At 37.6% G+C, this 18,435-nt stretch overlaps 2 protein-coding genes across 4 annotated transcripts in view; one reads left to right on the forward strand and one right to left on the reverse strand.

The window, feature by feature from the left end:
- Positions 1-4,582: 4,582 nt before the first annotated feature.
- On the reverse strand, positions 4,583-16,511 carry tmem248 (transmembrane protein 248). Of its 3 annotated transcripts, none has more exons than XM_014004033.1 (7): positions 16,155-16,511; positions 13,347-13,505; positions 12,362-12,650; positions 10,982-11,132; positions 9,855-10,038; positions 9,475-9,656; positions 4,583-7,895 (listed from the first exon to the last, which is right to left on the reverse strand). In XM_014004033.1, exons 1-7 carry the CDS (start codon positions 16,155-16,157, stop codon positions 7,838-7,840), a joined length of 1,026 nt encoding a protein of 341 aa, XP_013859487.1. In that variant the 5' UTR covers positions 16,158-16,511; the 3' UTR covers positions 4,583-7,837. The 3 variants fall into 3 exon arrangements, with proteins under 3 accessions (XP_013859487.1, XP_013859489.1, XP_013859488.1); XM_014004035.1 differs by having other exon boundaries at positions 9,513-9,656; positions 16,155-16,510; XM_014004034.1 differs by lacking the exon at positions 4,583-7,895 and having other exon boundaries at positions 9,294-9,656.
- A 1,302-nt stretch (positions 16,512-17,813) lies between these two features.
- lig3 (ligase III, DNA, ATP-dependent) overlaps positions 17,814-18,435 on the forward strand; it is a 17,860-nt gene continuing 17,238 nt past the window's right edge. The window contains exon 1 of the mRNA XM_014004036.1: positions 17,814-17,906. The gene's annotated coding sequence lies outside the window, so the exon portion shown is untranslated. The remainder of the gene's footprint in view (positions 17,907-18,435) is intronic.

Raw genomic sequence — 18,435 nt, forward strand, 5'->3', positions numbered from 1 at the left:
CACACACACACACACACACACACACACACACACACACCAAACTGAGGACTTTGTATTGACAACTTTAGCTATTGTCTGCTACATTTACCTTTTAGCTAGTTTAGCAATTTTAAGCTCCTGCTTTCCAACTTTAGCTATTATCTGCTACATTTACCTTTTAGCTACAGTTCTATGTTTAGCTACTATCTGCTACTTTAACTTTTTAGCTAGTTTTGCTATTTTAGCTCCTGTTTTCCGACTTTAGCTACTATCAGCTACTTTTGCCATATAGCCACAGCTTTAATAGTTTTAGTAAACATTTTTTGCCATTTATTGACCTCATTCCTTTTAGCTATTGTTCTAGCTTCAGTTTTGCTCATTTTATTTACTGCTCAAAATATTTTAGCTACTGTTAAGCCAATTTTAGCCTTTGTACCATTTTTCTACTTTTATAAATCATTGCTTGCTCATTGTTATTTTAGCTTTAGCATTTGTTTTGTTAATTTTAGTTGTTGCTTGTAAGTTTTGACAAGCATTTTCCCTAATTTTAGCTTTTATGTTTAAACAAATCAGTTTTGGCTTCTTCAGCAACTTTAAGCAGCTCTGGTTTCAGAACATTCAGTTTTTCATCCAGCTGGACCACTTCTTCCTCGACAGTCAGCTGAGTCTCAGCCTTGTATTTTCTGCACTCCTAACGAGTAAAATAAAAAGACGAAGGAGGACTCCGGCTTAGTTTTCCACACCTCACTGACTCCAGCTAACACAGCTATCAAGGGGAAGCTAACAAGCAGCTCTGAACCCGATCCAGAGTCGTAAAGCAGCCTTTGTTTATGCCACTGAAATTCAGAGCCGGCGCGTTAACAACCTACGGGTAACAATCTCTGACAAACAGCATGTTCTGTGTGGAGAAACGTGATTAATGGTCTCCTAACAAGAGCTCCACAGAGGTTCTGCCTCTCCAGTTGCCCAGAGACTCAGGAGAAATGAGGGAGTCGATGGTGGGGGGTGACCTTTTTAAATATTCTTAAATAGCCCACAGTGGCTGAATAAGATCCCACCATAATTTCACCTGTTTTTACGTTGATAAAAGAACACTGCCTTTTTCCTTGAGATAAGCTTCCCCCAAGGTTTTTCCACTGTGGTTGTTCCATTTTGGATCTTTATTTTTTGTGCTTACACACAGGTTCATAAAAAGGGAATATTATGCAAAATAGCTGAAAGATATGCATGAAACATGTAACCTATAAAGAAGAAATAAACTCTGTGCTGACACTGAAATGATAAAGACTATTTTGTGAAAACTAGTATAATAATTTGTCTCACAAATATTTCTCTGCATCATGTTCTTGATGAACAGTATCTGCACATCTGAACCATTCCAGCGCTTTCAGGACCTTGGACAGCTCCAGTCCTTGGCCAAGGTCCTGAAACATTCCAGCACTTTCAGCTGTAACACTGCCACCTGCTGGTGGAAGTAGAAACTTTACACAGTAGGTGGTTAAAAGTGTGGAAAAGAAAATTGGAGTGTTGAAAGGGATATTAGGTACATTTTCAATCATTTTGGAGACCCATTTTTCCAACTTTATTATCATTTAACCCAAAACATGCAAAGACTAAAGAAAAAATAGAAATTTCTAGAAAAATCCAAGAGAAACAGGAAGAAAAGTTTGTTTTAAGTTATTTAGCAAACGTAGAAATATACCAATCAACATGCCAAACTGTAATTTCCTTTTGAGATCGATAAAACATTTTTAGTTGAATTGAATTTTAGCAATGAAATGTTCGGAAGCTAAGCTTAACTTGCTAACTCTAGTTACCGAGACTTCACACATTTCAAAAGTTAGCAATCCCACTTCGACACCAATTATTAAACTCTAAAACACAAGAAGTAATCTGTGCTAAAACAAATGAAATTTATCTTTCTACTTACTTTTCTTTGCTTGGATTCTTGCTGACGGCCACAGCTAGCAGTAGGAGCCGAGTTGCCACATAAAACGACAAAATGTCGTACATTCTATTTAATAATTTCGTATTTCGACCCAAACATTTGTATGTGCTAAGTTAGGGTACACATTCTTGGCCTATGGGTTGGTGAATGGGGTTGTAAGATGAAGTGCCATGATAAATTGTTGTATATTTTGGTTTTTAAATAGACATTGATCATATAAACCCTAAATCCGTTGTATAATAGTGATAATTGTTGCATACCTGGCAACAATTGTTCAATTTCCGGTCTCCTTTCGCAGGTGTCTGAAAATGTATGGGTAATTGAATTAATTGAAATTGAATTAATTGGAAGTTGAATAATCATGATTTTTCAAATGCCTGACTAGTTGTTTTTAATTGTTTTGGGTATTTTCAAGTTTAAATGAAACTATCAAAAAGTTGCAGTGGCCATTTTGAATCAAGCAGATTCCAAAAGTTAATAACTTTTAAATATAGTCGAGGATTATCTCCTGGGCATTTTTTTAAAAATCCATCTGGTTAATGTGATATTTTACAAAAATACATTAACAAAGACAGAGACATGGATGCCAAGTATTTTATGCATAAATCTGTGTTTGCTTCATTTAAAAAATGATGAGCATTTATAATAAACAGAGTTTTGTTCAGTTCTTGCCTATGAAGTGCATTATTACAGCAAGTGATTCAAAGTGTATTAAGTACTGTTTTTAGAGAGTACATCTTACTTTTCCCTCTCATCTTTCTTGGAATAAATCCAGTCTCCTCCAGGATGTGATTTTGCTACATTAATCACTGTCCCTGCTGAGTTTAACGTCAAAAACACAAAATTATTTTTAAAATAACAGGAAAAGATTAATAAAAACTGGCAAATTTCAGCAGCCGCTCCTGGTTTAATATTAGAAGCAAACTGATCACAACAGCATGTTTTTCATGATTTTTGACTTCCTGTTTCCGCTCTTTCACTCTGAACACAAATGTTCTGTTCTCAGCGAGTCTTTTGTTTGCTCCTTCCATTAAAATTACCCTCCATTTTGTCCCATTATATTCATTCTACATCAACCCAGTTTAGCTTCATCAGAACACTCCTGTAATAATTACTCACTAAAGCTAGTGGAACAGTAAAAAGGGAGGAAATTGCATGTACTTTTGGCCAATGAATGCTGTTTTTCCCATTTCTGTGCTTCAAACCTGGCTGGAAACTGCCCAGATGTGCCGCAGGGACAGAGGCAGTTTCTGGCAACAACTATTCAGCTGTAATGGTTATGGAGAGGATTAATCAGCAAAACTGGAGAAAGCTGTTTTTCTGCACAGGATCCTGAATTCAGGGCATAAAAACAGGAAATCCACATCTGCATCCATATTTACCTCAAAGTGTTGAGCTAATAAATATATGATTCCCACTCTGAATATCTTAAACCTTCTTACTTCTACCACATTTCACTGATTATAGGAGCACATAGAGCACATAGGAGCACTTGTCTTACATTGTGGACAAGTTGAAGTCTTCTTAGGGAAAACTGTGAATAATCTACATAATAATGGAAGGACACTTTGTGCACAGATATATCTTCTGGGTGTCCAAACATTTTGTCTCATGGGCCAAAATCATAAAGTCAGAAGGACCTGAGGGCCAAAAATATTTTCCCTTTACCTGTTCAACAATAAACTAAGCACTGCATACTTTAATTAAACAAATAAAGTTGTCAGATTTATTGCTGGAAATGGATGCCTAAATTAATCTAGATCTAGAACTTTAAAAGTGTTTTGCGGGTTTTCCTTATTGAAAGAAATGTAGCAATTTTTTAGGTTTCAATTGGTGAAAAAATAACCCAATTTAGTCAATTCTGATCAATAAAATCAGGATTTAGGTCACTCTTTTGTTGAAAATGCTTGCTGTATTCAGACAAATTTAAGAAATTAATTAAAAGCAGATTGGAGTGCAGCAAAATCAGCTTTTGAGTAGAAGTCATTAGATAGATGAAAAAGCTATGAGTTTGGTTATTTAAAGACAAATAATTGGTATTGTTGCCAATATTTTTAATTATAAGATTTTACTTTGTCTGTGATAAATTAGCCGTAATAATAAATAGAAAGTCTCCATCTACATCAAACATCTGTGCCGGGGGGACAAATTTGTAAACAAGTTAGTATAATTCTTGAACTGAAATAAGGGGCCACAATTTGGACATCCCTGTTCTAGTGGCAGCATGTAAATTGGAAAAGGGGACCAAAAACAGAGCCTTGTGGCACCCCACACAAAAGAGGWGCATTGGAGGAGGATAAATTATTGATCATGGCAGAGAATGTTGTCAGACAGGAAGTAAGCCTCTTCAGTGCAGTGCCACAAATACCAGTGGTTTTAGATGAGTCAGGACAGAATGGTCCAGTGTCAAAGAATGCTGTAAGGTCCAATAAAACCAGAACAGGACTGTCAACACATAGCAGTGTCTCTGTGGGCACTGCTCCTGCTTTGGTTTTAGAAACCAGATTGCTCCTAAAAACAACTGAGGCACCCTATATGCTTACACCCCTGACAGAATACCTTAGAGAACACAGTTTATGACTTTTTCTCAGGTAAATTATCCACCTTTTTCAAACAATGAGAAAATGAAAGGCAATTACCAGGGAAAAGAAGATATTGAACTTTTGAAACAATTTATTTAAATTTGAGTTCATTTACAGCAGTTCCACTGAAGAAAGAAAAAGGGGGAATTGAATGACGCCTTAGCCACAATAAAACCTACGGTCCTATCTACGGTATGTACAGGAAGATGCAGCTCCACAGTGCAGAAGGCACAGAGTTGGCTTAATACTTGCGTGAAAGCGCTGCTAACATGACAGGAAGGAGAAGAAAGTGTAATGGCAGCATCATACTGGACACCTTTTCTAATGTAAAAGGAAAAAAAAATTAACATGACTCCGTTGCTCTTAATGGTGATATAGTGGAGTGAAATACAATTTCAAGCAGCTGCTTAAAAAAACATTWTTATACATGTACACGCAAAGTGTGGCTGCTTGTAGCGCACATGAGATGAAACTAAACTTTAGGTTTGTTCCTGTTAACAATGCTTGTTTTACAATATGTGAAAATCAAATGAAACAGGACAGCGTTAAGGCAATTCGCAGTTAATGAGGTGATTCGAAAAAAAAAAATTTACACGAGAATGGATACAAAGCAGATATATGCAGGTGAAATAACATGCTTCAACTGCACATTTTACTCACAAACACCCTGACAGTCACTCAGAAGCTCCCAAAATAAAACAAAACCAAAAAAAAAAAAAAAGCTGCCAGATTTTAAAACAAAACCAGTAACAATCAAAGCAACAGATTTGTGTTTAAATGTGACACAGGTCAGATTTAGGAAGACTTGCATACTAGAATTGTTCAGATTAAACAAACTCCTCACTTCTTCATCAGCTTTCACACAAACTCAATAAATGCAGATTTTGATATGAGTTTCAGTATTTTTAAACCACAAAAGAAACACGTCTATAATGTGAAAACCACACAAAACAATTCAAGTAAAGCCTTTCAAACTTCAAACAATAAAAACAAACATCATAGCTTTAAATCACWTGGAATTCTTGCATCTTAGATTCAGATTATGCCGTTTATAAAAAAGTACATTCAACGGGTACATTAAAAATGGAACAAAATTAAAGTACAGAGGTAAGTACAAGCTATCATTGGGAGAAAATAATAATAAATCATCCATAACGAAACGAGCAGACACATCTTCTGCTTCTCCTTCAATGAAACCGTGGGAAAACTAGATTTCTTTCCTATTTTAGGATAAACAATCAGATTCACCTCAACACAAGAGAAACATGAACAAAAGGTTCTGCAGAACACACTCAGAACAAGGTTACAAACATCCCATTCATTCATTCATCCACACAGCGAGTTCATGCTCACATTATTCAACTTATCACAAATATACAGACTCATTAATTAGTTGGTATCCTTACATCATTGCTTCATTTGTCGTGAAAAGATTCAGTTAAAAACAAGTGTCTGATGTATAACTGCATGCTTTTAGTACGTGAGGACAAAATTGTATATTTGTATGAAAATAAGATGAAATAGTTTGGACAGATTTGTTGGTTCCCTTAAAGAGACATTAAAGACAGGATTCAAACTAAGCTAATACCACAGGTGTTTTAGCAAAAGGCTACATGTCCCTCTGATCACAGCTGATAATCGGAAAATGCACATTTATGAGACCGTAGCCAACCTCCCAGAATGTGGATGCAAGAGAAAATGCGACTCCGTGCTGATCAAACAGACGGGGTTGGTAGAAAAAGGAAATTATCCAAAACCAATCAAGGTGAAGGTTTCTGATCGCAACGTTTGTCCTGTTTTGAATCATCCAGGAGGCTCCAGTACCGACAGAAAAACTAAACCCAGACAGGAATTCACCAAAACACACGTCAAAAAGAACCAACATTTCTGGAACTGATGAGACAAACAGGAGGATTTTATCCGCTCGTATCAGCTGTGGATATTTAATTCTTTTTAATTATTGTGGAAGGGTACCAAAACAATTTACTCACATCAGTACATAAAGGATTCATCTATCTAAAACACAGCTTTTCCTCTGAGATCAAACAATTTCTTTTATAACTGCAGTTAACTTTAATTTACTGACAGCAATAGTTAGTGTGTAATTAACTTTTTGTACATGGAGACCAACTAGTCGATGGTTTAAATGTGATCTTAGACAAGAAAAAAAAAAGTGCAATAAATCTGAAGGTGCGCTGATGCTAACGATGCTAACACTTGACGTGCAACTGAAATCTACTAGCCTAAAATAAAACGCTTAGTTACAAAATATAATCTTGACAGTTGCATTAAAGTTCCAGTGTAATATTTAGATTGGCAGAGATAATGATCTGGGTTTTTATTTCTGATGGGGGTATTGGGTTGGTTGCTGTTTATAATATGCGCCACTAGGTGTCACTACAAACCACACGGTGCAGCTGTTTATCTAAGACAAAAAAAACAATGCATTTGTAAAGACTTAAATTTGGCTGTAAAGGAATAAAACGCAGCTAAACGGGACAGTAAGTTTCAGTAAGGCAGGATATTTTATCATCCATCTGCAGCCAAGAAGACATCAGGTAAAACTAGAAACCACTGATGAAGCTGCRGAGGGTAAAACTGAAGAGGCGAGGTGTTTTTTTCAGGGTGAGATGTACTTGTCTCCACACAGGGAGACCGTCTGCAGCTGATTCAGGCAGCTGTAAAAATGCAAACACACCAAACAGAAGAGGAACTGAGACGACGGGGCTCRTTTCTCCTACATTAACGTGTCGTTACTTCAATACTCCATTTTCATCACTAGAGACAGAATATAATGGAGTATTTCAAGAAGTAAACTCATTGCACAAAGCCTGAATAAACTGCAAGTAGCATCAACGTTCCTGACCAGGCAAATCATTTAAACCAATGTGACTCAAGCACCTGCATCTACTTGGGTTTTTAGTAATTTTCCATCATGAGCTCAAACTGTAGGGTTTGAAACGGCTTAATGTGTAAACACTGATTAGAAATCAGCGTTAAACATCAGAGAAACGACTGGAAAAACTAAATCATTTGTTGGATGTGGCCTGTGTACTCATTCTGGCATGGCACGTGGGGGGGCAATCAGGCAAAAAATAATAAAAGTAGACAAAAAACAAACAAACAAAAAAGGTTTTACACAGAAACTCAGGAGTACCAACGAATATTTACACCACAAATACAGGCACTTGTATATCTTTGGTTGGAGAAACCCAACATTGCGAGAGTAATGCATTCACAGAGATTTTGTGTCCCTTATTGTACGTCCAGGGTTCACTAGGCAACTGGGATGTATTTTTTTATTTCCTCCATTTCCTTTGAGTCCATGTTACAGGTAACCTCTGGCAGAGCTCTCTGAAGTCCTTTTAACCCTCTGACAACGCCACCTGAAATGCAACAAGTTCATTTTAGCACCATATTTGTCACATGTTTAGATAATGTGTTAATTAAAAAAGGGAGGATTGAAGAATTATTCATTTAGGAGAGAAAGAAGTTGAACTGGAGAGAAATATTAAGACAAAAGCAAACAGATAATATTTAAATGTATAAAAGATGTTTTTTGTCCCCTAAGTATTGCTCCACAACAAACCAGCTGAGGACTTTAAATGGGTCACAGAACAACCGAGGCCAACATGACCATAAATCCTGACACGCTCTGCTTTGTTTAGTTAGCCTATCTGTTTGGAACAGAGCAGATGTCTAACATCAGACACTGTGACCTGCAAACACACATATTTATACACAAACCTCTGTGTAGAACTTGATTTAGCACAACATCAGATCATGTTTATGATGCAAAAATTGTTTCCTAACCTTTTCTCTTACCTTACTTAATAAAAAAAATTAAACTCCACACTCAAAGAACAGATCTGCCAATTTTTGACATCACGTCTTTAAATTTACTACAAATGTTTAAACTATTTCTTTATGTTTGCTCTTCAGGGGGTGACCCGCCACATCAACCTGAAGATGACCTCATATTTTCAGATTCCTGGTTTTTATGCTCCATTTTGATACCAGAGTCATCCAGAGATACAGCTCTATTTGTCTTCCTCATCAGTTTAAATCAAACATATTTGGTCTAAATCCTGTTTTTAGTTTACCCCAATTAGGAATATTTCAAGATCTGTATCACAGAGTTGTAACTGGGGGGTAATGAACGACTGCTGTCAGCCGGTTTGGATGTTATCAGTCCATTAAATGGACGTTATTAGCAGTTATCAGTCCCATAGAATGGCTTCAGACTGTCCCGACAGTGCCCCCTAGTGGTTTACCAGTGCCATTTACGATGGAATGCAACAATCTGCTACCACCGGAGTCCGATCCACTTTATCTTAGCACGTCATTTTCTCTAAAACTAAACTTAGTGGCTTTAAGCCTCATACTAACCAGGTGACAGTCTGAAGCCATTCTATGGGACTGATCACTGCTAATAACGTCCATTTAATGGATGATAACATCCGAAGAGAGTGCTGCTGTCACCGTGGGATAGCAGCGGGAGAGCAGACGGAAGATGCACAATTTTTTTGTCACTCAGCAGGGGGAACAAGACGTGCAACTTGAAGTATAAACCAGCCTTATTTCTCCACGCGCCACTTTGAGATTTAATCCTTGGTTTGATGTGACGGTCACATTTCTCCTCTTTGTTTTCTTCTGCCGTGAAAGTCAAAACCCTTCTTTAAATTGTATTGTCTGTTTGCAAACAGAAATCACATCATCTCATGGACAGTTACAACTAAAACCACCTGATCGCACACAAATGACACATTACTAGACTGCAAGCATCGGCTTCACAACAAAGATTTATCAACATGTCTTCCTTTAAAAACAGACACACAAAGCAGGAGAGAGGAAAGGTCACGTGCAGGAGCAAAGCAGGTCGGACAGTCAGAAGAAAGTCAGAGGTGTGATTGGAGTTTGAGTCGTAGACCGATCACTGGTCGACTGATGCTTGGCTGAAACTACCTGTTGAGGTCATAAAGCACTGCTGGTGTCTGTTGTACCTTCTCTGGGCAAAAGTCGGGGTTGGTTTGTCGCACTTTGCCAGGCCGCCCCTTTATGACTGCGTAGCAGAACATAGTGATGACCATGACAAACAGGAAGTAGCTAGTGTGCATCAGGTGGAGGTTGATGAGAGAGCGGTCGTCCTGAGAAAAGAAAAATAAAGAAGTTAAAACTCAGAAGGAGCATTGGGAGCTCCTTCTGCTGCTGTAAAGACTCTACAGAACCACATCCAGGTTTGGTTTTTCCTGTAAATCCACTGATTTATTGTCCTAGACATAAACCATAACAAATTTTTTTTCTGGTGATTCTCAGAAACGTAGCTCAGAAAAAGCCTGACTCACATCTGGAACAATGACGGTGAGTTTAGGGTTGAGTGCGTGGTACACCTTGCCGATGGCTCCTTTGTAACACCAGAAGGGGTTGTAGTCCTGGCTGTACTTGGTGTCCGAGTCTCGGACCGTGGTGAACAGCTTGTACCAGGACGTGGCGTTGGTGTACGTCTCCGGCACGCAGTGCGGCGGCTGCCTGTGAAAGCAAACGCACAATCTGCTGCTGACTGGGTTCTGGTGGACTCCTTGAAACCGATCAGTCACTACAGAGAAGGGATTTGTTTTCTTTGAGTCAGTTCATCTGGTTTTTGTTTCCTGGTGATAACTGATGTTTTAAAGCCTCTTGATTAGTTTATCTAAACAGGAAGTTGCAGATATACATGCATATATTACTTAAAAAAGAAAAAAAAAGCTTAAATTAGATGCATCAAAAACACACAAAAATACATTTTAGATCATTTTTTGTTTTCTAAAAATGCAGTTTACTCCTGGGCCACTAGAGGGCAAAAAAAGGAAAAAAATCCACTTTATTACACTTTCCAGTCAAAAAGTGAAATTTCAATCATCATAAACCACTTTAAACACACAATTCACATATTTAAATAACATCAAACCCAAATAAAAAATATGTTGGCTGCACACTTTTATGAGAACCATCAGAAAGTTTGAACAAATTTCTAAAACAGTGCGATTCTGTTTCTGGCTTAATATCCTCATTTTAACAAGTTTCAACAACTAAAATAAAACGCAGACTTGTGCACAGGAATGCAGCTGCGCCCCCCCACTCACTGCAGGTGTCAATCATTGGTGAAAACATGTTAATCACCTGACGGTAAAATCAGGAGATTTACCTGCTCCCCTGCTTGTTGGCCCCTTTGTGGAATGCACTGCGGAGCTGGAAAAACCCCAGCCGGGTGTTTTCTTTATGAAAGTGCTTACAGGGGTAGAAAAACTGAGGTTTGAAAAAAACATAATAAAAAACGGAGGACAGTCCTCGTAAAGACAGTAACTGCATAAATTAAAAAAGCAAACTGTGCATGTAAATAAAATGTAAAAAGAAAGAATAAGTAAAGATTTTGTTCTAACAGAGCACACTAACGTTCAGATCAGAAGCGAGCGATGGAAGCGCTCCAACTCACACTGTGACTGGGAAGATATTGCTGGCTGCTGTGATGGTCATGCAGGTGCTGAACACCACCTGCTCACAGTGTCCGTGCAGGACGCAGTCGTCCGAGTTCCAGGACACGGGCAGGGTGAACGTGATGTTTATTTCTTCGTGGGCTTCTCGGCCTGAGAGGGAAAAATTTAAAAAAAAAAACACGAAAAGGTTTTATTCTTTTAACATTTGCTCGATTAAAGCTTTTACTCCCTGATGCTGAGCGGTGACAACAGAACTTTATTTAGTTTTGTGAAACAAGTTTAATAAGTTGCATATCCACTACAAGACCGTTCAGAGAACTCTGAGGTTTTTCTTAAAGCTCWAACATTATAAACAGACTTCACAGAAAACTACTTTCTTGGTAATGGCTGACAGACTTTATGGGTTTATTTATTTAAGTTCAAAAAGACAAGATTATCAGCTGAAGACTCAAAGTTTCAATGTATATTTAGATGCTGATAACCATGAAGAGGCTGTTATTGCAGCTTCTCCAAGTCAAAAACCTGATGAAGAGATAAAATAGTTGTAATGTGTTTCTATAAACAAACGTTCTATAAATAAACAAACACTAATGGTCGGTATGTAAAATTATGTCAGGTATGTCAGTGATGTCATCTGCAGCCTCGTGATGGACAAGTCGTTAAACTAGTCCTGAAACACAAACGTCTGAGCAGCGCACACGTTTTCAAACATGATTCAACGCTGATCTAAAAATAAAAACAGACTTTTAAAGAATGAAATCTGTGTTAGCATGGATCAGGATGTCAACTGTTGTACATCACCACTAAAAATGATAAACTGCAGGAATATGAGGGTTTCATAATTGCAGATACAATTGTTAAAACCTCTAAAGAGGAAGTTGCAAATGTCTGCAAGCACAACTGAAATATTAGCTTGGCTTTAAATATTGACCTAAGAAATTATCTATTTTTATTTGAATACTTTAATAGTATTTTTATTTGTTAGTTTTACTTTGTGGAGCCCTTTCCAGTCCACACAGAGGGTATGTAAAGCAAAAGGAGGAAGTAAAGATGCACCCTGTTCAGGTATTTGTTGTGATTTTAGAGCTACACACAGAAACAAACACATTGTTGTGGAGTTTGTGTAACTTTCACTTTGCCCTGCTTTCTCRAAGCTTTAAAGCTGCAGAGAAAGAGCAGGTTTATGTTGCACAACGCCACCACTGCTGCTCAAATAAACGTKTAGATTTAAATCGTTTAAGTCAAGAGGAAAGAAGGAAACTGTGCAAAAACATTCCAGATTCGACACTTTGAGTTAATCTTTACACCCCAACCTGATTTCCTGACCGTTTTCTTCAGACAAGAAGCTAAAACAGTAAAAAGCTGTGAAAAGAGGCTACCTGACAGGCCGACCTGCTGCCCCAGMACCGTGGCATACAGGTGGGTGATGTTGCGAGAGTAGCCTCCAAACGGACGCTGGGGGTCCAAGGTGAGGGTGATGGAGACGGAGATGTTGATGGGACCCGAGTCCTCCAGCAGGAGGGGAGGCTGGGTGCTGGAGCGAGCCTGGCCGCTGGTCACCACCGTGCTCTCCGGAGTGGTGGACTCGTTCAGGCCGTGCTTGATCGTCTCGTTCTCCGACACGCAGAAGTCCAGCTCGTTGTAGCGCAGCAGGAAGGTGTTCCAGTCCTGAGTAGAGCGCAGGGTTTAAATGGAGTTACACGCATAAAACTTCCTCCAACATTAGTCATTTTATTTGTTCATCTCCACCAGGAAGCTGACAATMCATCCAAGYACATAATGTAGATTTTTCCATTTGCATTTGCTTCCTGCTTAGGTTCAAATGCAAAAACCTGTATGCATGGACCTACTGAACCTGAGCTTAAACATAGAGTGCAACTATAATCTGCTGAATGTGAGCTATTAGAACAACAGTGGTTCATAAACATTTTTTAGCTTTAGATTCATAAAACAACAGCAAACATCTGAAATATCCAACTACTGCTGCTTAAAGTGAACAAACATTGATAATAAACCAAATAACTTATATAATGACATCTTCAACACCTGTTGCATTACTTTTATTTATTTATGACTGCTGGTTTTATCATCAGGAAATCTTCTCTGCACTTTATTTGACTTATGGAAATGATCTGAAATCTCCCGACATTTTACAGCTCACATTTACGCTCTCCATGTCTACGTTTTATTTGCATTATGTCCATTACAGCCAGGTGGAACAGAGGTCAAACTCAGGTTCATGAGAAAAATATTTAAAGAACTCAGAGTCATTTCTAATTCTACTAAAATAAGCTGCAGTATAGAGTTATGGTATATGGTTCATTAACAACATAAAACAAGACRAACTGTGTAGATTTGTCTGACCTCTGTCAACTCTGGAGACTTGATCTCCTTGATCTTAAAGAAGTAACCGATGGTCAGGAAGGCGATGGCCAACGCGCTCACGCTGATCATAAAAATGACCAGAGGTGGACGGTTGTTGATGTAGCCTCGTAGGTTCTCTATAGGGTTCAGCAGGTACACCTGCAAAGATGAACGCAAAAGATGCTCAGCACATACAGAACATATCCAACTGGGAGTCARAAGTGAGAAGCTCCTTTCGCCCTCGTGCAGCCTCTGCAGCTACATGCTGAAAAGAAGAGCCCTGTCTTGCACTTGTTTAAAACAGAACCAACTTAAAGCTGAGTTTACATTTTGACTTGTCGACTTTGAAACTGAGAAAGTTACGTTTGAACCTCATTATTCCGTTCTCAGATTAGAGTAAACGGGTCGATCAAAGCTTGAGGTGAACGTGAATCGGACCACACAACAGGAAGTGTCCGTCTGTATTTGTGATGAAACTTCTGTTCTTGAAGTATAAGACACACAGTAATGACCTGAAAGCATCGTCTACTCGTTGGGAAACTTTTTACTAAAGTAATAAAAGAGAAGTAGTGTCATCTTCTTACGGTAACAGAATCTGAGAGGCCATCTTTGCAGACACTTTGATATTGGCCTTATTTTTCAGCTCCTGAGGCCATATCTGTCCTTTTTACCACAGATTTATGCTACACTTTGTTTAGATGCTCACACAGACAGATGCAACCCATTAAAGCCCTGAAAACTGGATCTGTGGTGAATCCTGGTGTGTGTTTCTCCAGGAACACGTTTTGTCTCGAGAACACACACACCGTCGTAAACCCACAAGATGAAATACGAGCCGTGCTGGGTGACRGCTGGGAACTAGACACCATCTTGTGAGGAGAAAGCTGCAGCTGCGACGGCCCATCTCAAGCACACATCTGTAAAGTTTCGAGTCTGATTTTTGTGGTTTTTATAGCTGTGACCGTACGCTGACAAAACCATCCTATTTCTATTAAATTACTTTAGTTTCATGCACAAAATCAAAACATAAATGCTTCTGAATAATACCAACTCAGTGAGTACTGAACATGCAAAGAAAAATATTATTAGCAAGCAAAAAATGGCTACAACTCAGTCAGTTTTACAGATATTGAGCTAACATTAAGTGTGGTAGTAGCTGAGAGTCATCCCAAACACATAACCTCTATGATCTGTGTTTCAAGTGTGATCTGATAAAATAAATTAAATTATAAAAACAGGAGATATTGAATTAAAAARGTTTAGGTGCAATAGTTAGTCAACATGTCTGGTTTGGGAACTATGGTTTTAAAACCACGAGTTCTGCTTTGTTCTGTGAGTTTATTCGGTCAAAGTGTTRGTCTCACACAGGAACTGTGCACAGCTAACTGCTGTAGGGGGCGAGAGGGGATCAGCGGTTACAGCAGTCGTCCTCCAATCAGAGGGTCAGATGATTGAGTCCACCAGTGTGCAGTCACATGTCGACACATCCCTGTGTAAGATACCATACCTCTGACATTATTTTACAAACCAATTAGCTACCAAAAAAGGAATAGGCTGAAGACTTACACTTGCCTCCAGTGGCTTTCTGCAGCCAGTTTGTTATAAAGCACGACAAATTATCACATTCACCCAAAGTCATACAGCTTTTTTGTTYTGGCTTAAAATCAATACGCTCCAAGCACTTTTAAAAGATCACAAAGGGTGACACTCGTGATATTTTGTTTCATTTTYTTCCACTTACACAGGTAAACGGAGTCAGGGCTGTAATAGGAGAACGTAGATGCAACAATCCTATCACGACAAGAATCAGCAGGGTAACATTTTACCACGACACCAGACGATCGAAAGGGACGCCTGCAAACGGCACCTGCACGCCGGTCCCTGCTGATCATCTGCAAATTTTACAATAACTGGTTTGGTGAGATGTTTTTGCAAAGCAAGATGTTAGGCATTAAAAATCAATTATTATTTAAATTACTAATTAAAGGTCCATACTGGCACATATATCAAATATTTCTTTAAACTAGGGCTCATAATGAATGTGAAGTAGAATTAGTGCAACAAGAAGGGTTTTTCCACAGAGGTGTTGACTAAAAATGTGAGTTAAACACTTGCAGGATGATGCATTTCTTGCATTGTATTCGATTTTTGATGCTTATTTCTTAAAAATGTGACTGACACTTCATCTTTTGCCCTCTATTTGTCCACTTTCTATTATTGCTTTAGCACAATATGATGTTGTGATCGTGCACAAGGTCTGACTGAGGGAAAAAAAAACAGCCAAAGTCCAAAGAAAAAGGAAAGATTTCAGCAAACTATTGATCAGAACCACTTTAAAATGAGTACAAGTCTGGCTCCTTGGAAGAAAAGCACAAAGAAATGAGGGTACTATATGACACAAATACTAAGAATAGCTGTAGCAGCTGCCATTGGSTTTAAAATAAAACTATAAACTAGAAAACTGTATTTTAAATTTTCAATAAATGTACTAAATAACAGTGCAATGTCAAAACAGATTTATATAAACACTAAATTCACATTTATCGTGTTTTAATCATGGCTTTAGTAGCTTTTATGTATCCAAATGTCTTTGAATTTTACAAAATTCATCACCAATGAATGCAACTTCTTTTAAACTGCGAAAGCTGCAGCAATTAGTAAATTAAATCAAATACAAGAAAACAGTGATGTTTATCTAGTTCCACACTTAACACCGCAGCCTGGTGACAAAAGCTATAAACTTGGCTTTAATGTCGTAATAAAACTCCAAACAGATTGACAAATTTAGATTTAAAAAGAAGGACTCACCATTTTCTCTTCTTGTGGAGACGGGGTTAGCAGACAGGAGGTGTGTTGTGGGCCACAATAATAAAGCTGCGATGTCGCTAGCTAGTTAGCCTCCCTAAGCTAAGCTAACCTGTACTGCTGGCTTGGCGTAACGGAGCTAGTCGCCCCTGAACATACGGCTGAAAAGCAAAAGTCTGAGCTCAGAGGACAAAGTCAGGGCTTCAGCGTACGAAACAGCGCGTTTACTCCTTCCCATTCTTTGTTCTTAGGTGTACTTCACCTCTCTCTGGAAGCATATGTTTAACATTCAGCCTGAAATAACCTCTTCCTGCCCGACATCTGATCCGCGCTCCCGAACTGCGTAGCGAAAGCGTCGCAGCGCCGCGTTCTCGTTATTTTCCACACGAATGTGCACTCGGAATTTGACGTCGGTGTGTTGGAGACTGGGTAGCGTACGCAGTTTACGTAGCAAGAACGCACTAGCGTGTTTACAACTGGCTGGAGGCTGATGCTGCTTTCAYGGACCATCAGAAATACTAAGTTCAAGTGGAGTGAACGGAACTTTTAGTCGTGTACTTTGGATTTTTGAGTTTTAGGTTGACACTTGGCATTTATTCGTAAATTAAAATGTGCTTTGTTGTATCTTGTTTATACAATTTGTGTGTAATTGGTACTTACTTTCTAGAGATTTTTATTTCCGACTATCCTCGAAAGTAACATGGCGATATTAGAAAATAAAACCAATTTACTACTTCTTATGGAGCTTTTTCTTGCTTATTTCACTTTTCTATTTACTTAACGTTGCAGAAATGAAAAGTATTTATAAGGAATAACTTCGGTAATTACCATAACCAATTCAGTCTCATGCAATACTTGTTTTCAAATGAATCACTAATAATTTCAAGATTTTTAACTTTGTTTAAAAATAATTTAAACTTAAAACTGAAGAAAAAGATCACAAACTTTATTTGTAAAGGCTTTTTCTTATCAAACGTCTCAAACATTTTCATGGTTAAAAATGCATTTTGCTGTAATATTTAGTCGATTAAAATTTAATATCATCCTTGAGCAACACTTCAGCATGTCCTTTGTGTTGCAAAGAATACATAAAGCATAACAGGAAAAAACATAATCTTTAAATCGCGTTGTCTTCTCATTTTTTGCCTTTATTAAAGGTTAATTTATTTATTGTGCTTAATGGGACAAGCAACTCATCAACCTTGCAATAACTTTGGCAAAAAACAAAAACAAAATAAAACTATTTACCCATAAACTTATTCAATATATTTAACTAATATATTAGCTAATAGTAGTATATATTAGTTAAATCACATTTAACACTGAGAGGAAGAACATGAATGCAAATTTTTAGAATTTACATCTGCATGAATGATTTAGTCTGCCCCGCCAGCAGGTGGCAGTATAGAAATTTYAAGATGCTCTTAAAGGCGCTAACCGGATATACACTTTTTTCTTCAAAATAATACAAATGACACAATAATACAAATATGGCCACAATCTGTTTAAAACTAAGTTGTTTGTATAGCTTTTTAATTAAGTCCTACATACCAATTYAAATGCATTAATTACCAGTAAACTAACAAAATTAACACTATTTTACCTATAAATAATATTTTATGCTTTTAATTTGTAAGCCAAAACAGGAAGTAAATGTTACGACACTTTTCCGGACGCAAATGTAGCACTTGGCTAATAAACAATAAAGAGGTATTGCAACTTTAACGTACTTTCAGTTTTCAACGCTTCTACAAGGTAAAATATTTAAGTGTTTSTATTATCATCTGCAAAATGTTGGAACACATATTTCAAAATTTTACATCGCTGAAGATTTTAGCAGATTTGCTGTGTTTGGATTAGAAAGTGTAGCTAATGCTAATGACGCGTCTTCCATGTGTTAATTCATTTCATACCATCATTTACATTTAAAGAAGTGTGTTTGAAATTGCAGCAGTGACTCAAAACACAGATTGAACGCTGACTAGTACTTCCTTCGAAGTATAATTCTTTCGAATTTATTGGAAAAAATAGTTTTAAACGATTGCTAAAATAAAAGGATCTGATTTCTATTCAATTTAACAAGGTTAGGGCTGATAAACTTCGTATATTTAATATATTTTCAAACCACTTCAACTCTTTGCTTCATTTTATCATCTTTTGTTGATTTTTTTTATAGATTTTAGCCAATATGAGGCAAACTAGTATTACATATTCACTAATTACATGCTTTAATTTTTTATGACAAAAATAAATAAATATTTTCATGATGTACTGTGTATATATG

This window comes from Austrofundulus limnaeus, unplaced genomic scaffold, assembly GCF_001266775.1.
Source record: "Austrofundulus limnaeus strain Quisiro unplaced genomic scaffold, Austrofundulus_limnaeus-1.0 Scaffold21, whole genome shotgun sequence".
In the NCBI taxonomy this organism is placed as follows: Eukaryota; Metazoa; Chordata; class Actinopteri; order Cyprinodontiformes; family Rivulidae; genus Austrofundulus; species Austrofundulus limnaeus.